The 22,968-nt window shown below is 39.6% G+C and overlaps 1 protein-coding gene across 1 annotated transcript in view; it reads right to left on the bottom strand.

Moving 5' to 3' along the window:
• The window catches only part of HMGA2 (high mobility group AT-hook 2), a 177,588-nt gene that overhangs the window by 4,897 nt on the left and 149,723 nt on the right, over window positions 1–22,968 (bottom strand). Inside the window, exon 4 of the mRNA XM_006886063.1 lies at window positions 13,399–13,431. Coding sequence (XP_006886125.1) covers window positions 13,399–13,431 — 33 coding nt within the window. The remainder of the gene's footprint in view (window positions 1–13,398; window positions 13,432–22,968) is intronic.

Here is a 22,968-nt window from a genome sequence, read left to right as displayed (position 1 = left end):
CAAAAAAAGTTTCAGCGGAGTTTTCAGACTACATCAGATTATGAAGAAAGACCTGACTATTTCTGAGAAATCAGCCACCGATAATTCTATGGATCTGATGTGGGACTGATGGGGCAGCACTTAGTTCTATAGTGCCAACATTACCACGTGTTAGGGACCAGCACAAGAGCAGGTGATCATGACTGAGCTAGGATGCGGATGTCGGAGGTGGGGGTCTCACTCTGTTGACCCTGTGGAGATAGCTTGGCTCATAAGTACTTGGTTTGAGAGTTCTCTCAAACATGCAGTAATTGAGAGCTCGCTCTCCCTGGCACAGCCTTGCCTGGCTAAGCCTACAGGAGGCATGGCTACAAGCAAATGATGCTGGCAGGCAGCTGTGGTTACCACAGAGTGTGGTATCATTGAGGGAACAGCTCGAGAGCCATGGAATTTGTCCCTCCATGTCTCCCTTAGCAGAGTATTCTCCCAAATCAATAAAGGCTTGATTTTTAAAAAGAGAGATAAAAGAGAGATAAAACTTGATATCAGGAAGGAAAGTAAGCTGAGAACCCAACTCGGCATGTAGCAGTTTGGTCAGACTTCACACATGACCCTTCTGCAGGAGAAAGAGGGGATTAAAGTAGGTGATATGACTAAAGAAGAAATGACTTGGCTTCCTCAAAGAATCTTTTTATCTGCTGTAACGTAGTTAGTTGGTTACTGCTGTTGTGTGCTGCTGAGTCAGAACTGACCCTCCAAAGGGTTTTCAGAGGCAGTAAATCATACAGAAGACTGTCTATCTTTCTCCCACGGAGTAGCTGTTGGATTCAAACTGTGCATCTTTAGATTGGCAGTGCAGCTCCTTAACCCTAGGCCACCAGAGCTCCCTAAAGTACCTGGTGGTGGTTGTGTGCCGCCAAATCGGAACTGACCCACAGCTGACCCTCCAGTGGGTTTTCAGAAGGCGTTAATCACACAGGAGGGGAGACTGTTCATCTTTCTCCTGCAGAGCAGCTGGTGGGTTCAAACAGCCTGTCTTGAGATTGCAGCCCAGGGTCTTAAAACTAAAGCACCACATTTCTAATTGCAATTTTCTCCAGGAACTTTGAAGACACTACTACTTACTTACTATAGAAACTAGCATGTACTTGGAGATGTTTTTAAAAAGAGCTTCATGGTTGCAATATACCCTTAAAGGAGGTCTGGAGCTTAACTAGGTGGTCCTGCAAAAGTGTGCTTCAAATAATAAACCAAACCAGTTGCTACCAAGTCAATCCAGACTCATGGCGACCTCATGTGTCAGAGGACAGCTGTCCTGCAGAGAGTTTCCAGTGGCTGGTTTTCCGGATGCTGAGTACTAGGAACTTCTTTCAAGGCTACTCTGGGTGGACCTGAACTTCCCCCATTTGGGTCAGCATCATAGAACCCAGAGACTCTTCAAGTAATAAAGAGAATGGAATCCTTTGGCCAGCTGTTGCATTAGGGGTTAGTGGGCAAAGGTGGAAGGCCAAATAGCACTTCTCTGGTCACGGAGGCACACCTGCTGGAATAAGGCTTCCAGAATGTATACTAAAAGGACTTCTGAAAGGGGAAGTGCCCAGTGACACTTTTATGAGCACTAGCCACTATGGCCTTTAAACACTGACCAGTTCCCAGCCATTGACGAGGCTCACTTACAAAGTCAGCTAAGGCTGTGCTGCACCGGGGTAGGACACCTAAGTTCTCTAGCAGAAATTGATGAGAGGGAAGCGGAGAGTGGATAGACTTGGGGGACTGTGTTTATTATTACTATTATTGGAAAATTGTATTCATTCTGCCTTAGTTTTTTTGTTTATGGAAAAATAAAATTGAAAAATAGACAGGAAGTCCCCAGGCTATGAGTTCTTCTCCCTGCTTCAGTGTAAGAAAATGACTTTCCGAAGGGTTTAAAATTGCACGTGCAGTAAATGAAGATGACTGTGATGAAGAATTTGTTATAAGTCGGAAAGGTTAGTTTATATATTAAAGAGCAGGTAAGAGTTGTCTGTAAGACATTCGAATCCGGGGACTGTCTGTAATTAGATTATATTTATTGCTTAAGAATAAATTTCTCTGACTAAGAATGTAAACAAAATTCTACTAAAGAGACAGTCTATATATCAGCACTCTTTTGATTTTATTCCAACCATATAGCTGCTGCCATTGGTTCTGATTTGTAGTGACCTCATCTATGTCAGTGATGAATTGCTCCATAGGATTTTCAAGACTGGGACCTTTGGGAAGCAGGTTTCCAGACTTTTCTTCCAATGTCCTCTTGGGCATAGCTGAACTGCCCACCTTTTGATTGCCCACAGTGCTCAGGGACTCTACAACCACAGTTAATTGATTAAAAAGGAGAAAGACATTCAAGGAGAAAGGATTCAAACTGTGTGCCTTTAGGTTGGCAGTGCAACTCCTTAACCCTAGGTCACGAGCACCCTTAGTGCCTGGTGGACTTTTTTAAATGTTAGTGAAGTTTAGCACAGACAGGGTGACGGCATATGCTGGAGGAAAGCTCAGGATCTAAAGCTGAGAGCTGAGGTTCTGGGTTTAATTTTCAAAAGCAGATACACAGCAGGTCTGCAGTGGGAAGGAGGCCCGGGATTTCAACAAGGAATCAGGGAGTGGAAACGCTGTCTGTAAGAGAGTTAGTGGCAGGCCACCGTGCTGCTCCTCTTTGAGTGTTGATGTTCTGTGCTGTTAAGTCAATTCCCCACAGGACAGAGTAGAACTATCCCCGAGGACTTCCAATAACATTGACTGGGGCAGATCATCAGGTTAGTTGGTGGTTCGAACCACAAAACTTACAGCAGCTAAGTGCTTAACCATTGTGCCACCCAGGTTCCTTTTGTAAGGAGTGCAAAGTCACAGCGGGTTGTGTCGACTTTACTAGGTCCTCATTTCTCCCCCCTGTTCCCCTTTTGGTTGCAAAGAATTCTGCAGCTCTTTTATTATGTAATGTTGTAGACTAAAAATACACTTGTAATTCAAGCCATCTTACCAATAAACCTATAAATACCTAGCCATCTAGGAAGGGTTGTCACAGTTTAATGACATACTCTTTTGTCATCTTAATATGTTCCACGCTTTAAGGATTCAGAGTAACATGTTTAAGAGGGCTTCAAGTTCCCAGACATCTTGAGCTCGCTCAAATAGAAATCAAGGGCTCTCCTCCTTAGCAGCAAGGGCCAGGAACCAATTTTTCAAGTACCCTCTCAGAGGCCCAAAAGACCACAAAACAGTTTTTCTATCTTTCTGTCAGATATTTTAAATTAATATGGATTGGTTTGTTTAACTTACTGAAAAATGATTATTTCTCCCAATTAGGAAAACTTTATAGCAGATTTTTTAAAGACATGGTAAGTGAGATATATATAAACCATATAATATGATGAACACAAGGAAACAGTTTGAAATGCTTTACAAAAGGAGTGTAAGAAGGAGAGATATATACAGCATTTGTACCCCACTTTTTCTTTCATTTAGTTTTTGTTCACTGCAGTAGGTGTCTGCCTCCTACTCTGATCCCCTACACAGGGGGACTAAACCTCTAGGTATTAAAACTATTTGTTTCTGAACAACTTTGTCATTGACATAATTTTGAAGGCAATTTTAATGTCTTTTGGGGGTTTAATGCAGGGAAGTTTGATATCAGATGTTAGTGGTCTTTGGTTCAAACCCCAAAAACCATGTTAACAGACTGGTGGGAACAAGAGATGAACTCAATGTCAGGCAGTTTGGAACTATCATTTGCTCTGTGGGAGAAAGACAGGAAACCTCTTCCCGTGCTATGTATTATCTCTGAAAATCTGCTGGAGGGTCGGCAAGGAGTGGGTTCCGACTCACTGGCTTTGGGTTGAGTACATCCACACAGGGCTCTCTGATGGTTGCCGTCTGTAAGGAGCTGCATCACAAAAATGCCACGTCTTTGGCAATTTGAATCTACCAGCAGCTCTGGGAGAAAGATGAGCAATTTCCTTTTTGGGCCAGAGTCAATTCTGATTTAATGTCAATGAGGGAAGGGAGGAAAAAGAGGGAGAGAGGGGGAGAGAGAGAAAGAGGGGGAGAGAGAGAAAGAGACGGAGAAGGAGAAAGAAGGGGAAGGAGAGAGAAGGGGGGGGGAGAGAGAGAAAGAGACGCTCTATAGGAGGCAAGAAATGTGACAAGCAAATGAGAAAACTTTAAAAAAGTATAAAAGCCTTATATGGCTCTAGTATGGAGCTATGATTATGAACGAAACTCACTCCTCTGCATGTATTTATTTAGGCTTCTTGAGAATGGAAAGCAAGACAAAATCTTATTATTAAACTCAAACCCAAACCATTTGCCCTCGAGTTGCTTTTGACTAATGGTGAACTCACGATGTTAAAGTAAAACTGTTCCATTGAGATTTCAAGCTGTGACCTTTAGGAAGCAGGCCTTTCTCCTGAGGCTCCTCAGGGTGAGTTCCCACCATCGACCTTTAAGTGAGTAGTTGAACGTTAACTGTTTGTGCCACCCAGGGATTTATTATTAAACAGTTCTGAGAGGCAGTGGAATGACATTTTAAGATCCCTAAAATGTATTTCCATTTATCTCAACTGAGCCCTCAACATAGAGTTCTGTCACCGAAAATACTGCAGGACAGGTAACACTGGTCCTGGGAAAAGACACAGTTCTCTTCAAAGACCAATTTAAAAATATGGGGGGGAAAATCTTGACACAGAAAATTTATTAATAAACAAGCAACATATGTTTCAGGATCCCCTAAATTCTGAGATCATGGGTTTGATTAATTTTTCATGTAAGTTCCAATTATGAAATAATGCATGTTTGCTGATTGAAGGAGCCTCAGGTTTAGAAACAGCTGAACACGTAGCAAAACGTCTTTGTGAGAAAGAAGTATTCAGAAGAAGGAAATTTATTTCAATATTTCCAAAACTATTGGTGTCTTTGAGTTGTGGTGCTGGAGAAGAGTCTTGAACATACCATGGACTGCCAAGAAAACAAATAAGTCTGTTGTGGAGAGGGTGAAACCACGTTTCTCCTTGGAGGCTAAGATTTTGAAGCTCTGTCTCACATATTTTGGGTCCATGGCCGGGAGTGACCAGTCCTTGGAGAAGAACATCACGCTTGGAAGGGTAGAGATACAGTGCAGGAGAGAAAGACCCCAGATGAGATGGATTGATACAGTAAATGGGGCAGTGGGAGTAGGTGTATCAGAGTTAGTGAGACAGGCTCAGGTTAGGACAGGCTTCAGACTCATCGGCACATATCCTTATTTTTATGCACAATAGATTTTAAAGACAATGAACTCATTGGTATCCAGTCAGAATCGACTCATAACTGTCCCGCTCGCAGGTATTTTGAGGCAGCAAATTAACTGCACAGGAAGAGAGGGTCCATCTTTCCTCTATATGGAGCAACTGGTGGATTCGAATCTCCCGCCTTTGGGTTGGAAATGTCTTACCCAACTAGGCCAACAGACTACTCAATGATTATACATACTCTGCATGTCCACAGTTAACGAATAAAAAGAAATCTTTTCCTATTTTTTTTTCTTGATGTATAAAATGTCTCAAAACTGTTCCATCTGTTGTCAAGGAACAGATTATTCCTGGATGAAATGCTTTCATCATCACAAGGTTTGACTTTTGAATAAAATTATGAAAATATCAATAACAGTAGCAGAGTCAACAACTTCTCAGTAGTTTTTTGGGTGGTTAGCAAACCTGCCTAAAAGGATAAGGATTTTAGACAAAGCAACATATTTCTACTCAAACATAAAGAATTTTCTTAACAAGCCCAAGTTTTAAAGGCTGATAAAATTTGTCACATGTTAATTTGTGTCAACAAGTTTGTACAGCAGGAAAAAAGTTTGTCTGTTGAATAAATAATTGATCTTTTAGCCAGTTTGCATAATGATTTCTAGAAAAAGCATTCTGTATGAATTGGAAAAATAGGCAGACACTGCCAGTTAATATTGAGCCTAATTCACAAACTTCCTCACATAATTAAAAACAATTGGATTTTTTACAAGCTCCTGGAGCAAATGTGTTGCTTGCAGAAATGCTAAATTTTGTTCATCTTTTACAATTTATACATTGTCCTAAATTGATTAATAGTCTCTCACTTCTTATTATTCGAAGCTAGATTATCTTTACAAGATATCCCTTGCCACGAAATAGCAAAGTCGGTTTCATCTTGTCCCTATTCTTCCATTTATAGATGTAAGCCAAGCTAATTACTTCACTTGTTTACAATTAATACTATTTTGCCCTGCTGCTTCTGCCTCCAACACTACTTTTTTCACAAGCCCTTTTATGATTCCTGTTATACTCTTGTGCTGTGAGAGCCCTGAGTTACTGCATTGCAAGCGTTAAACATTGGCTTCTACTTTGCACGCCTTCTTCTTTAACCTCTGCAAGGCCAGGGGTCAGGGGCTAAGTCAAAAAGTATTTCCGATACAACAGAACAGCACCACTCAGGGTCAGCTTTGATATGCCTCTTAATGTTTTGCCAGTTGGTACCAAACATTTACTGGCCCACAAAATGTTTTACCAGCTTGAAAGAGCATAAGTAGGAAAATAAATAAATCAGCATTCTTTATGACTTGGACAGTATAAATCACTATACTCCCTGAGTGAGTAGAAGAAGGACTATTTGCGAGTCTGATTTATTATGAACTATTTACTGCATCAACCAAGGTACCATGTAAAAGACGCATGTTAAGAGTGAGAATGCTCTCGCTCTCCTTTGTATGTCTAGACTAAAAGCCCCCAGTAAAAATGCCTTCTTTGAGAACAAGATGCTGACTGCAATTCATCAACTTGCTTGAGCCCAAAATGAAATCTCTCATTTTGCTCCAAACAATGTTTAGGTTGTCTGAAATATAAACATCCTCACAACTGCCCTTGAAGTCTCTGTAAAAACATTCAACTTTTTTTTTTAAAGTGAGAGGGGGCTGGGAACCCCTGATAACCAAGGCTTACTGAGATTCATCTGCCACATTACATGCCACCCACAGAAGATATTACTTGCAGGTACAAACTCTACTTCAAAACAGAAGGCATTGTTTCCAGTCTCTTAGAATCTGAACCTTTTCCAACTCTCTCACTGGGAAACTGAACAGGAGCAGGTTTATACCTGTCCTAATTGCTAGCAGTGAGGCTTGCCAGGGTTACACAACAAGGAAGAAAGTAGGTTGAAAGGAAGGAGAACTGTTAGGGTTTAAAATTAAAACCTGTTTTCCCTTTGGGTAAGGCTGAGGTGACGGGTGAGAGGGGGGAAAGAAAAAAAGAAAAACATCTGAATTATATAGAATGAAGTGCTGCTAATCTCAGTTTAAAGCGTTAAATGGGGGGCGGGCGAGGAGTGGAGACAAGACACAATAAGCTAACTGATAAACCCAAAAGATTTTTAACAGATGGAGAGAGATTTAGTTTTGTAAAAATAAATACTTAAGAGAGAAAGCTTCCCCTATCAATAACAACAATCTGATGCTTTTCAGGTGTTTCTTTATGACCTAAAAAAAAATAAAACTCACCATGATTTCTTACTAATGTTAAAACTGCAATTCATATAGCTAACAATTCAATTGCTTCAAATTGCTGAAAAAACTAGGAAATTAGCTAATTTCCACTTACTGCTCATTTTATCACTTTAAAGGAAAATATAGTAGAGTTCCCGAGTAAGTTTTGATTTCACTGGGTTTGGAATTTTTTTTTTTAAAGTTTATGTGGATATTGCACATTTTCCTGCTTAGATTTTTAAGAGACTATTAACTTTCCCATTTGAATTATGGGACACACTTGAGGTTTGCAGCTAATGGTACCTGGTGGACTTTCTAAACACAACCCCTCATGGTGGGGATTCCCTTAAATTTTTATTTCTCTCTAAATGCATGCACTTATATATACAAACACATAGCTAGATGATGAGATTTATCATCTGGAATGTGTATTCTTAGAGTGGAGTTAGTGGCTTTTTATTTTATTTCAAGAAGGGACAGATTTGAAGTTGTGAGGAAGTTTCAGAAGAGGATGCCATTAGGATACTTTACAAGAGTCCTTATCGTTCTCTATTGATGTGAAAAGCATACAAGGAAGGGGATTCTGACTACCTTAGTTCCAATGATAGAATATGGGAATTACTATAACATTCCCCACTTAGTTAAAAAAGATCTTTATTTTTAAAAACATAAAAATATATAGTTATTGTTGCTGTGTGCTGTCAATTCAGAGCTGATTCACAACTGACCCTCTTTCAGAGGCCATAAATCATACAAGAAGAGACTGTCTACCTTCCTCCTGTGAAAGCTGCTGGATTTGAACTTGAAATTTTGGGTTGGCAGCACAAATCCTTACCATTAAGCTACCACAGGTCCAAAAGGCAGCAGGTTTGGATAAAGTATACTTTTAGAATTTTTGAAAGCATAAAGGTCTGAAAATGAAAAAGCTGGTAGCCAGAAATAAGTCAGACATAATACTCTCTCTGCTGTTGAGTCAATGTCTTAACTGGCTTTCTATTGGTTTTCTATGGCTGTAAATCACACATCTTTCACCTTCCGAGTGGCTGGTGGACTGGAACCACCCGAGAAGCTTGGCCTTTGGGTTAGTAGTGCAATTCTCTACATACTACACCACCAGAGCTCCCTGACATAATAATACTCCCTGGAATTTATAAAATTATGAATTATATTGTTAGAGGGAGTAAAGGGAGAGGTATTGTTTTCCTATGTCACAGACAGGTAAACAGGGCCTCGAAGAGGTTAGCTCTGCAATGGAATCAGAATGAAAAACATGGGTATTCTAACACATTGCTTGATTCTTTGCTTTAGATACTTACTTAATGGTACTAAAATTTCTACCTCAAAACAGTATGTAAGCTCTCAAGATACTGTTGATGAAGAAAGGTTAAGAGTGTGTGTTATTGCAGACTGCCAAAGTGAGAAAGTCATCTGGAAGGGCATGTTCAAAGAAACAAGTGGAAAAGAATGAAATTCTCTTGAATGTGGTGCAAAATTTACATTGTTCTCCATGAACTTCTATGTAGTCATGTTTATATATATCATTACCACAGCCATAGACAACACAGACTTGGAAGCCCAATGAGCTCATGTTCTTGTTGCTAATTCTGAGTCTGGAGTCCCCTCATCTTTAAAAGGAAAGCTCAAGCAGGGATCAGTGAAGATCCTGCTTGCTGTTTCTATGACCGATCTGAGTTTCATGGGAAGGAAAAAAAGTATATTCCTAAGATTGTACTTGTAGCATTTCTTGGTGGATCTCTGTCTAGTTTGCAATCTATTCCTGCCACATGCACTGTCTCCACCTATGATCTATTTATTATCTTTCTTCTATTATCTACTTATTCACCTCATCTAGAATGTCCTCCATTGTTTTCCCTCTATGCTTCCATGTTCCCTTTGGCAATGCAACAACAATCAAAACCCCGAAGTTTCAGGAAGGATCCCCTCAACAATTCATGACATTATATTCTTTTATCTAAACCCCTCTGGGTCTCCTATACACAGTGATTATTTATATAGTCAGTGATTATTTGCTTAGCAGTAGTCCTTCACCTCTGGCTGCACATAAGAATCACTTGGAAAGGGACTTTAAAAGATACTGATGCTTAGGGCTCTACCCTAGATGAAATAATCAGACTTTCTGGAGTTTGGGATCCTTGGTATGTAAGTAAATGTTTACCAATTTGCTCTCTAAGGGGAAAAAGACCTGCTTGTTGTTTGTGCTGATATCCATCGTGTAAACACTCCCACAGTGGGCTATTTTATGCTACTGGTCATCACTGAATGTGGAACTGGGTGAAGGATATGATCACAACTGGCTTCCATGGGCTGATTCTGGCACCTCTGGTGTAGTTCAAGCAGTGTGTGTACGCTGAAGACATCTTAACGTGTTTTTCAGAATGCAGTGACCATGCTGCTTTTGTTCCGCTTGTCTTCTCTGCACCATTAAGATCAGGAACTGAATGCACGTTTTAATAGATCATATGAGGTTTTTAATGTACAGTTTTCCATTTATGATGCTAAAGTGATGTTACAGTTTTCTTAGGCACAAATGGATAGACAGGTTTGCTTTCTCTTGATTTTTAACCAACTGAAGATGGATGTAAGGATAAATCTATCTGTGTTTTGTCTTGCTTACTATTGCCTGCAAACACTGTGTACTTACTTAGCTCCTCATCTTTCCATCCACTTCTGGCTTTTGAGAGCATGCTTTTTTTTTTTAATGGTATCTTTGGTTTTATTCCACTTAAAGTAGAACTGTAATTAATACATTTCCCTCTGAGTCCTAACAAATATATATAAGCTTCAACTCTCTTCCAAGCAGCATTTTTAATGAGACACACAATCTCCCAGGAGGGTCTTCCTTAGGCAAGGTAACACTGTTCTATAAGAATAGGGTATAGGGTAATTTTTAAAGTCTTGCAGGGAAAATTATTCTATGGGTATTTTAAATTATGAAAAAGCTTTAATATTAAATTTTTTTAACGTAAAAGAGCTAAAAAAGATGTAGTAACTCCTGATACTTGTTAAGAATTCATGTTAACAGGTTCTGCACAAGTCCTAGATTGTCTGTGTGTCCATTAAGCTAAAAAGAGAGAGAACAGTAGGTCATTCTTAAACTCTATTGTAAGAGCTCACCGACATAGCAACTGAGATTCAATTATTCTTTGGTTATCTTTTCTCTGAGACATACTTTCTCAAGAATATGATTTCTCCATTACTATGTACAGTTTAAAGAGCTGTGGTAATGCAGTTCATAATTTGTCAGGCTGACAGCCAAAAGGTTGATGGTTTGAGTCTATTGGACACTCCTTGGGAGAAAAAAGTAACTGCAGTACAAAAACCAGGTGGAAGGTTGCTATGGGCCAGAACTGACTTGAGTTGTTGTTGATCATAGCAACCCTATGAACAAAAGGCCTGAAGCCCCTCTACAACGATTGACATTTATCAAGGTTCACAGTTTCCAGAGGCATCTTGTTCAGGAAGCACTCCTGCTTCCAAACCTGTCATAGTATGTTATTGGTTGAGTTGCCTGCAATGCATAGCGACTCTATGTACAGCAGCTCTGAATCTTTCCCTTGCCTGAGCCAGTCTAATTCTGACACACCAACGCCAACTGCCCCAGATACTGTATTGATCCATCTCATCTCGGGTCTTACTCTCCTGCGCTGTCCCTCCACCTTTCCAAGCATGATGTCCTCTAAAGACCAATCTCTCCTGGCCATGTGCCCAAAGTAAATGAAGTGGAGCTTCAAAATCCTAGCCTCCAAGGAGAGACTTGTTTCACCCTCTCCAAGACAGACTGATTTGTTTTCTTGACAGTCCATGACAGTTCAAGACTCTTCTCCAGTACTATAGCTCGAAAGCATCTATTCTTCTTCTGTCATCCTTATTTATTGTCCACTTCTCTGAAGCATAAAAAAAGTAATTTAGAAGACCATGGCTTGGACTAGGTACACTTTCATATCTTGACTGACATCACTGTTCTTCAGCACTCTGGAGAGGTCCATGACAGCAGATTTTCCCAATGCAATTTGTCTTTTCATTTCCTGACTGCTGGTGTTAAGAGTGTTGATTTTGGATCCAAGGCAAGCTATAAGTGCTAACAACCTCAATCTCTTCTTCATCTAATAAGGTACTGCCAATTGGCCCAGTCGTGAGAATCTTTATCTTCTTGATGTTAAGCTTCAATCCATATTGAAGACTTATAGTCCTTGAACTTCTGCAAGTGCTTCAGGTATTCTTCAGTTTCAACAAGCAAGGATGTGTCATCTGCATACCATATGTTGTTAATAAGTCTTCACCTAATTTTGATGCCACACTCCTTCTCATAAAGCCCTGTTTCCCGAATGACATATTCTGCATACAGATTGAAAAGGTAAGGGGACAGGATGAATTCCTGACACACTCCTTTCCTGATTTTGGAACCATGCAGTGTTTCCTTGCTCTCTTTTGAGGACTGCTTCCTGGTCCAAGTATAGGTTTTGTATAAGCAAGATCAAGTGTTCTGAGATTCCCATTTTCCTCAAAGTTAGCCATATTGAACAATATCACTAATATCACACACTAGCAAAATCCTGCTAAAGATTATCCAGAAAAGACTTGAACAGTACATTGTTAGAGAACTACCAGAAATTCAGGCTGGGTTTAGAAGAGGTTGGGATATTATTGCCAATTGTAGATGAATCCTGGCTGAACGTAGAGTGCCAAAGGAATGTCTATCTGTGTTTCATTGACTATGCAAAGGCATTTGACTGTGTGGATAACAATAAGTTGTGACAATAGTAGATATGGATTTTCTTTGTTTACATACAGATTATAGAGCCCTGGTGACTAAACAAAAGGTCAGTAGTTCAAACCACCAGCCACTACAGAAGAAAGATGTAGGCATTGTCTGTTCTGGTAAAGATTACAGCTTTTGAAACCCTCTGTCATTCAGGGACACTAAGAGTCTCAATTGACTTGATGTAAGTCAACAGTGGTAGTATACTACTGATTATAGTTTGGAGAAGAAACATCAGACATATGGAACAAAGAAAGTAAATTTGGTTTATAATTTTGATATTATTGCCTAAGGTGTCACTGTCTCTGAAAATCCAATGGAGGGTCAGTAATTGGGTTGGTCCCAACTCAGTATGGTTAACAACAAAAAGGACAAAATGACTTTAAAGGCTGTTGTTCAGTCATTTTAACGACTCTTAAGATTCCATTAATCTATAAAATTCGCACAACTTTTCCAGAGTTCTTAAGATTTGGATTGAGTCAATAAGCAGAACAGTTCCTATACATAAATCATGAACTTTCTTGCAGCTCCTAAGTAGTATCAAGTCAATGGAATATGAGTAGTCAGGTGGGAAGGACAACATTTGATGCTAAAGAATCAGTAAAAGATGTCATAAGGTTACATATTTCTCTTTTACATATGAAGCATTAAAAGATAATTGCTTTATTTTTTAAAAAAGAATCTTTGATATATTTTACATTTAAGACATTTAAGTCATAGGCTCTTTAATGATGCGATCTTAGCACTATGTATTCTTGACTTTGAAGAATAAAACAAATTTTCAAGTTTGTGGCAATACTGACATTTTTAAAACTAGGAAGAAAAAAAACCTTAATTAAGACATCCCCCCCCCCCCCCGTTGTGTACTATTGAATCTAATCTGACTGGCACAGGAGGAGATTGTCCCTTCTCCAGCAGAGCATCTGGTGGATTTGAACTGCATACCGTTGGGATTGTAGCACAGCTTCTTGCCACTAAGCCACCAGAGCTCCCTTAATACTTTAATTTGAACCCATAATCCCCTACCCTCCCTAACTTTTCTCATTTTTTTTAACTTTACTTTCTGTATTAATTGAGAGGAAAAATAAGCATCATAACGACCATCACTTACCTGAGCAGGCTTCTTCGGAACCATTTGCTGTGGCTAGGGAAAAAAACGAAAAAAAAAAAAAAATGTTAACATTTTTAAAGGAAGCATACATAATGAAGAAATCAAGCATTTATGTAGTGAATGTATGTAATTGTCCTTAATGTAAAGGAAAAAATATCAAGGTTCAAATGGCTTATACAAGGTTGCAGTATGCTTATTCATGATCTCCACAGGTTAAGGAAATACAATTCAGGTTACTTAGATTAAAACATTTTAAAAAAAATTTCCCAGTTAAAATCTGGTATACATGCCAGTGATACCAAATTCAACTTGCTATTTGATTCCCTTAGTTTTGAGTTGAGGACTGAAAGTGCCCAAGTTGTTAATACTTTGCTTTTTTAATTTAAAACAACCAACTTTATGGGGATAAGTTGTATAGTCTCCCATGTAGTGATTTAAAGTCTAAAATTGAGATCATTCTTCTAGTATATTCAGAAAATTGCATAACTATCACAAGACCTATCAACAATCTGCGATATGCAGATGACACAACCCTGCTTGCTGAAACTGAGGAGGAACTGAAGCGCTTGCTGCAGAGGATCAAGGACTGCAGGCTCCAATATGGCTTGAGGCTCAATGTCAAGAAGACAAAGATTCTCACCACTGGACCAATTGGCAGCATCAGGATGGATGGTAAAGAGATTGAGATTGTTCACAGCTTCAGTTTGCTTGGCTCCACAGTCAACACTCTCGGCACCAGCAGCCAGGAAATTAGAAGACACGGTGCCATGGGAAAGTCTGCTGTTAGGGACCTCTCCAAAGTACTGAAGACCAATGGTGTCTCTTTGGAGACTAAGGTGCATCTGATACAGGCCATGGTCTTTGCTATCACTTGTTATGCATCAGAGAGTTGGACAATGACTAAGGAGGATAGCAGGAGAATTGATGCCTTTGAACTGTGGTGCTGGAGAAGAGTATTGAGGGTATCATCGACTGCTAGGAAAACAGATTCATCCTGGAAAGGGTCAAACCGGGATGCTCCTTGGAGGCAAAGATTCTGAGGCTCCATCTAACATACTTTGGACATGTTGCAAGGAGGAACAAGTCCTTGGAGAGGGACATCATGCTTGGGATGGTGGACGGACAGAGCAGAAGGGGAAGGCCCCCTATGAGGTGGATTGATTCAGTGACTGGGGTAATTGGGATGGGTGTGTTGGAGACGGTGCGATTGGCACAGGACAGAGCAGAGTTTAGGGATGTCGTACATAGGGTCGCCATGAGTCGCAAGCAACTCGATGGCACATAACAACAACATCACAACAATCTAATTTTTGTGGAATTGTATCCACCCTAAAATACTACTGGTATTCCAGACTTCCTTCTTCTCCCCATATTCCGATTCAGCATTCCCCTAAACTCGAACTGATCCATAATGTATTTTCTGTATCTACAGAATTGCCTACTCATGACATTTCATGTAAATAAAATCATACAACATGGAAATACAACCATACAACATATAATCTTTTAAGCTTGACTCCTTTTATTTATCAGACTGCTTTCAAGGTTCATCCACATCAGCAAGCATCTCTACCGCATAACTTTTAATAATCAAATAACAATCTATTGTATGGATACTCCACATTTTATCTGTTGATGGATGTAGGGGATATTTCCATCTTTTGGCTATTAGGAATAGTGCTCTTCTGAGCATCCACACACAAGCTTCAGTGTGGACATATGTTTTCATTTCTATTCGGTATATACCTTGGAGTGGAATTTCTGGGGCATATGGTAACTCTACGTTTAACTTTTAAGGAACTGCCAGACTGCTTTGCAAAGCAGCTGCACCATTTTAAATCCCCACCAGCAATGTGTGAGGATTTCAGTTTCTCCACGTACATGCCAGTGTTAGTTATTATCTGTCTTTTTGATTATAGCTGTCTTTGTGGGTGTGAAGCGTTATGTCACCACTGTGGTTCCAATTTGCATCTCCCCAAGAGCTAATGAAGGGTCTTTGGGAGATAGAAATGGCTAAGTGCTCGATTACTAAACCAAAACGTCGGCAGTTTGAACCTATCCAGAGAAGTCTGGGATGGGGAAAAAAATGTTGAGAAACTTGCTTTTGAAAAGTCACAGCCTTGAGAACTTTAGAGCAGTTCTTCTCTGCAGCACATGAGGTTGCTCTGAGCTGAAAGGGACTCGGTGGCCAGTTGCTTGGTTTCTAGTGTAAAATGACTATGATGCTGAGGACGGCTGCGTATGCTTATGGGTTATTTGTATATCCATTTTCATGACAAATACATATTAAAATGAAAAAGTGGACTATTTGCGTTTTTATTATTAGAGCGTAAGAGTTTTTTGTATGTTCTGTATATGTGTTCCTTTTCAGATAGATGATTTTCTATTCTTTCCTCCTGTTCCATGGGGAGCTTTACCACACTCCTGGTGGTTTTATTTGCAGAATATTCTGTTCTAGAAGTATTTTTTCAATTATACGTTCAGAGCAAAACTTTCCTTCTTTTGAGTGAAACATCTGAGATAACTTTTTCTACCCAGACTAATTTATTTTCCAATAATTAGAGTAGGAGGAAAGCATTTGCGCTTTTCTTTGATATTGTAAAAGGTGGGTTTGAAGCCCAGGCTATTTGATGGATTACTTCCTTTTCCAAACGCTCATGTTTGAATATAAGCCTTACTTATCCTATCTACTACGCATCACTGATATATGTGAGTACAAATGATCTACTTTGATGTTGATAGTGATATGCTTTCATGTATAAATGAAAGGAATCCAATTGCTACAGTTTTCCTAGGGAACAGCCATTGGGTAACTTCCTTCTGTTATGGAGGAGTGGACTTCCGGTTTAGTGTACTTTCTCCTCAAAATTTCTGGGATAGTGTGGTACGTTATTATTGATATACTGAATATGTTTTAGAAAACATTCTAAAGAACTTGCTTTATTTTTTCATTTTCCCCCAACATGAACAAAGTAAAAATAAAAAGGCAAGAAGTTTTTGTTCAATGGGGAAAAAAAAATTTAAGTTCTTCCTTTTCACTTTAAATCACAGCAGAGATGACATCATAAAAGCCCCAATTGTGAGATGATGTCTTCTCCAGGTGGAATCAAACCAAGGAAGATTAAGACTGCTTGCCTCTTAGGACTCGAGAGAGTGTGCTCAGAGAGTATTCATTTCGCCCTCGTCTTTCTTCCTGCCGATTACACCTGTACACATGTTTACTCCCAAACCGTTTCAAATCTACAAACGTTCTTGTAAGCTAGCTGTTCTAACTACTCAGAAATCCCCCTCCTTTTTTTTTTTTTTTTTGGCTGGGGATCCCACATTCATGTGACTCCTGCACGCTGCGGTTCAATGAAACCCTCTGAAAGGGCTGCCAGCTCACCCAATTTTCCATGAATTAGGTCCTGACACTTCAATGAGGGAAAGACAATGTCTGAAATGCTGCCAGTCCTGGCACGCGGCCTAGTCTGTGTCACAGAACTTCTACCAGCTGCCCTTCCACACAGCTCTTCATACTTTTCAGACCACCAAACAAACAGGCCCTTGAATGCTTTCAATGCTGGTTGGGGTGAGGGCCACTGGGATGTTTTCCCAGCCTCTGGCACCCAATGGCTCCAGACTGTATCAAGAAAGTTTTATGTGTGTGTTTTTTAATTGTTGTTATTTTGTTTTATTTTTATGAATGGTTTTGGTAGGAAATGCAGACCGGAGCATAATACTACAGCCATTCATAAAAAAAAAAAAAAAAAATGGGAAAAGAAAAAAAACCCAACACAATGAAAACCACAAACCCCAAAGCTGCTGTCTGGAGATCTTTTTGGACACCAAACAAACTGAGTCTCTTACCCTCTTTGAAGTACCTCTGAGTTTAGAACTAAGTGTTGATCCTCAGAAACTGAGAAACCCTTATCACTTAACTCTTAGTTTGCACTACTGAAGACATGGCTGAACACTAGTTTTAAGTAGAAGCTGCATTACATCAACTAAGCATAAATATCTTCAATGTGATTATCAGTATATTTTCATACACTTTGGTTAACATAGTATTTTGTAAATACATTTTCCATATGGAAGCTAAAGCCTTTTCTGTTTATTGCAACATCTGCCTCACTGTGGTCCGAGGGGCACAGGACTTGTTATTTCCACTTTCTCAAAGGGAAACCAAAGCAGAAGGCATTGAAATAGCTTCTCCCAAACCAGTTTCTAAAGTGACAACAACCAGGTCTTCAGATTCTCTTAGTCACTGGAACAATGAATGGTCTGAAGAAACCGGTTCTGTTTCTTTCTTTCATTTTTTTTTTTAAAGAGTCAAACCCTGATCCAAATCAGAAGAAAGTACAATATTGGGCCTCTGTTTGCTGTCATCTATGAAACCTTGCATAACTCCCCACACGCCCACAGGAAGAGACACTGTGGCTTCCTCAGCAGATTGGCTCAGATCCTTTGCATGCTGATGAGAAATAAACCCCACCAGACTAGAGTCAGGCCTAAAGGTCTAGCTCTCCTGCCCACTAGAAGCGTCTTCCCTAACTATCAATTGTGGAGGGTCTGGGATAGTCCCTTTCAAAAGTATAGATCCTAGTTGTATATATATTTAGCCAATACTGATGCTTCCATTTTGGTCTATGCACACAATGAGTGCATAATTTAGTCACTTTTCTTGGCAAATCTCTCAATACACTGAGATATTGAGTTCATTATGGTACAAGATTGCTATACTTTCTATAATGCCTGTGATTAAAAAGTATCTCATTCCATGGCATTTACTTCCTAAACAACATGCCTCTGGAAACTATGAATGATAGTTACAGAAAGGCTTCTGGTCTTTAGTTCATAGTGTTGTTGACAGCAATCAACAATAACAACAAAGTTCCATTGTGGCATCTAAACATTTAAAACATAATGGGTGAAAGATCAGCTTCTCCCAAGAACAAAATGACTATAACCACCATGATGAATTTTGTAGAAATGTTTGGGTCAATATAATGTTAAAGAAAACTAGGCATAGAACAGAAAGAATCCACCAGTTAAATGGATCATAAAAAGATTAAGATGGGGTATCTCCACCTGTATAGACATTCATGTGTACTTCTCTGTAGTCTAGCCCTTATACTAGTTTAAGGAATTCAAATGGAATTTACAGCACTTAAATAAACATCACTAAAGTCCATATACATCTTTTAGGACACAGTATGCTAAGAATTTCCAAAACAACTCACCCCATTGCTGTTGAGTTGATTCAGACTCACAGGAGTGCACAGTATATAAAAGGAAATGAACAAATTTTCAAGCTTCTGAGATCTACCACCAAAGCAGTATGTCTCCAAATGGAAAGGGGAAAATTGTGGAATTCTTAGGTTCCAAAGGGTATTCTGGTTTTTAATATTCTGTAGAAATTCTTTAGTAGGAAATGGTCTGCCACTCCATTTACATCAGAGTAATTAAGGAGTTCCCTACCCCTCCTGGGAACTGGGCCTGCGGTTCCAGAGAGTCTAGGTGTTTTAAAGCTGATACTTAAGACTGCTAAGCCATGCTTCTAGTAGGCATTGAAAGGAAATCCTTCATGACAAAGGTCCTAGACATTGACAATTTATTTAGCACTTATTTAAGCCTATATGAAAAGAGGATTGAATTAAGTGTGCCAACATAATTTTGTTTTTAAAGGAGGTATAATGTAAAGGCTGATAATCATACAAAAAGTCATACTTCGTGCTGAGCAGATTGATCTGCAGATGCTTCTACTTCCTAGCACACGTTTTTTACATAGGGCAATTCCCGCCTCATAGCATCATAGGAAAAGGTAGACACAAAAACTAAATGAGAATTCTATTTTCTGTAACTAGCATAAAATAATACCTTACTGTTTTTGATCAGTTATTTTGTCTTGTAAGTTAACTATTGCATCATATAAACATTATTTGCTAAAATGATAGGGAGGTTTACATTTCAAATAGCTCTTCATGGTTAACATTCTTCATTCTAGAAGCAAAAGGGGTTACAATTATACTTCTGTCCACATCAATACAATCTATTTTACCTTCACTCTGAATCAATCCATGACTTTATCCCTGGCTAAATGGATAACATTTCAAATAAAAAGGTCACTTATTCTATGTCACCTCAGTTCTACTTTTTCCCCTTTGAGTGGTAATTGCCTAGGTGGTACAACATTGCTCAACTTCCTCAAATGCCATCTAGAGAAAATGGATTATTAAGTTTAGTAAAATATATTGAACAAACTGAGTAAGCAGACACAGTTCAGGTTCCACAGAACTCACTCTCCAGAATCTACATGAATCCACCAAACACCCCTATGAACCATGTAGGCCAGCATCAACTTTGCATTGTGATGTACAGACAGATGGGCTCTTTCTGCCTTGTGGTTTTTCACCCTTCATCCTAAGTGGTCTAAAGTTTCACACGATGACATTTTTCACTGTATACAATCATTCACCAAGAGTCACTTTCGCTTGTGTGCTGAGAAATTTGCTTTTCATCCCCTGGAATTTCTCAGTTGACAGTTCAAACCCACCAGCTGCTCCCAGGAGAAAGACGAGGCAATCTGCTCCTGTGAAGATTTATAGCCTCAGAAAAACCTGCAGGACAGCTCCTCGCTGTCTTATAGGATGGTTAAGAATTGGAACTGCCTTGGTGGTAGTGAATTTTGGGGTTTGTGGTGGTGGTGAAGGGATGCATTTTGGTTATTAAATATGAATATGGTATGCCTTAAGTTTGAGGAACTTATTTCAGGTAAAATGTTGATGCTACAATATGGCAATCAGGCTCAGCTGCAAAGTACTAACAAAAAAGCTGCAAGTTTGAGACCACCCAGAGGTCTCTTGGAAGAAAACACCTGCAGTCTACTTCTGATAATCCAATGATTTTTGTGAGGTGGAGTTTGCTCTGTCATACATGGGATCATGATGAATTGTAATTGACTGCAGAATAAATTCCTTTTGTTCTTATTGTTGTGTACCATGGAGTTGGAGCTGACCCATAGCTGACCCTCTGGCAAGTTTTTGAGGCAGTTAATGACAAGGGAGGAGACTGCTCATCCTTCTCCCCTGGAGCAGCTGGTGGATTTGAACCTCATACCTTTGGGACTACAGCACAGCTTCTTGCCACTAGGCCACCAGACCCCCACACGTTGCTTTTAGAATTATTCAAATCCTATCCTTATTGCACTAACTATTTTCCTTGGGCTGTATATTGAAATGAGCCTTGCCTTCTAGTGATGGAGGCCTTAGCAACGATGAGCGACCGTCTACCATTGTTCTCCTTTTCTGTTTAGTGCATTCTGACTTTTGGTGACTCCCCAAGTGTGTTGGAGTAGAACCGTGCTCCGTAGCATTTTCACTGGCTGACTTTTGGAAGTGGATCACCAGCCCTTCTTCTATGGCAGCTCAAGGAAGACTTAAACTTGCAGGCTTTGGGCTTGCAGCCAGAGGCATTAAGCATTTGCACCACCCAGGAACTCCCCTACCAGGACTAGTCAGTGGTGATTTTCCCCCAGCTGAGTGGAAGCCTGGATTGGGTCATAACTTCCATCCTTTTTCCTTCTGCGGACACTTAGAGATGACTGTGTGAAATGTGTACACATGTAGCCACGGATGGTTACAATTTGACAGTAACATCTGGCCCTTATAGTTCAAAGGAGATTTTGTAGTTCTCTGTACAAAGTCTCATAAGAAGTGATAAATCTATGGGGAGTTTTGGCAATATCTCCAGAATTTCTGCTTGGTCTTAGGGGGAAGGGGAGGTGTTCTGTATTTTCTACTGGACTTGGTTCTCAATCTTAGACTTTAACACAAAAGACCAAACAAAGTAAGCATCATTCTAAAAGTATTTACTGGATTATTATACCAAAGTGCCCTCCCTGCTGATGGCCTCATTTTGTCTGGTGAGAATGATAGGACGTTTACAGACTGCTCTGCTTTTAGGTGCCACCAAGTGACAGAGTTGAACTGTCCCAGAGAGCTTTCTAGATGAGGAGAGCAGATTGCCAGGTCTTTTCTTCTGCAAAGTGGCTGGTGGGTTGAAACCAATATCCTTTTTTTTTGGTTTGCATCTGAGAGCTTACTCATCAGGCCATCAGAAATCTTCAATTGCTCAATCTGTGTTTATGGACATCAGCCCAAATATGCACTACAACAAGCCACAACACCCATTAGGAGGAAAGATCTCAGGGTGCTTTTCAGACACTTTTAAATTGAGGAAAAGATCAATGGAGAACTCTTTTCTGACTTGATGAAGTTACTTGTTGTTTTATCTGGTGGCTTAGTGGTAAACAGCTGCTCTGACAACTCAAAGGCCACGTGGTTCAAATGCACCCTCTGCCCTGCAGGAGAAAGATGACCAATTTCTTCCCATGCCATTTATTGCCTCTGAAAACCCACTGTTGGGTCAGTTCTGACTTAACAGTACACAACGATACGCCAGGTAGGGCATTTACAAAAGGAGTACGAAATGCTTTTTGCCTTCAAGAAAGAGGAACAAGTTGGGAGTTAGATATCAGAGCACTCAGTGTAATTTTGGATTAATTGCCACTCCTCCATTGTAATCTGAAGGTACTAAAGAGGCTTCTCCTCCTTCATTGCCATTGAGTCAGAACCAACTCATTGCTGGCCCTCCAGTGGGCTTTCAGAGGCTGTAAACATCACTGGAGGAGACTGCTCATCTTTCTTCCTCGAGTGTCTGGTGAATTCAAACGTCCTGCCTTGGGTTGGCACAATCATCAAATAACAGAGAAAAAGAATTATAAGGAAAACAAGAGATGATTTTCTCTAAGCAGGAAATGGAGGTAAGTTCACAGAAAAGAAAAGCAGAAGATAAAACTCTTAAGACAATATAGAGGGAAAATACTATCTCTCTCCTTCACATGGGAATACAAGTCAGAAAGAAATGTTCTTTAGCCTCCTTTTGGAAAGTTAAATCTTGAGGGAGTAAAATGTGACAATGAAAGGATGCCGTTAAAAGAGGGCAGTGATGGCGAAACCAGCACTATTTTCAAAGGGAAACTCCAGTGTTCTGAGTTACAGCAGGGCGTCAGGAGTTTTTCTTTTTTTTAGTTTATGGAAGATGACTGTGCTTTGGGGAACATAAAACATTTAGAGGTGCAGTCACACACAGGTGGGAGAAGCCATACGTGGTCTTTCTCCAGAGCCAACTTTTCATCTAAATTTTTATGATTTCTCTGAGACTTGAGGGCAAAAAATCCTCACCCTTACATAAAGAAACCAAGCAAAAATCGTGAGTTTAATGTTCCTTCATAGAAAAAGAGTTAATCTGTTTTGGTCCTATTTCCTTTTATATCCTACAAGTTTCTGAAACAAAATGCTAAATACTTAAGTGACTCAAATTACTTATTCTATTTACATATCTCCTTCTCCTACCTCTTTCTATAACTATGCACAATGATAGCAAAGTGCATGAATATACATGGTTAATAAGACCAAAGGAAACAGCACAAAAATCAGCAGACTCTGTGTTCAAAGTTCAAACTTTCAGCTAACATCAACTTTTACCAGAGAGAATATTAGATGAAAATGAGGTATCAATGAAAAGGAT

Source organism: Elephantulus edwardii, unplaced genomic scaffold (assembly GCF_000299155.1).
Source record: "Elephantulus edwardii isolate Elephantulus edwardi_28Jun2011 unplaced genomic scaffold, EleEdw1.0 scaffold00047, whole genome shotgun sequence".
Classification (NCBI taxonomy): domain Eukaryota; kingdom Metazoa; phylum Chordata; class Mammalia; order Macroscelidea; family Macroscelididae; genus Elephantulus; species Elephantulus edwardii.
This window is presented reverse-complemented; position numbering and strand designations above follow the sequence as displayed.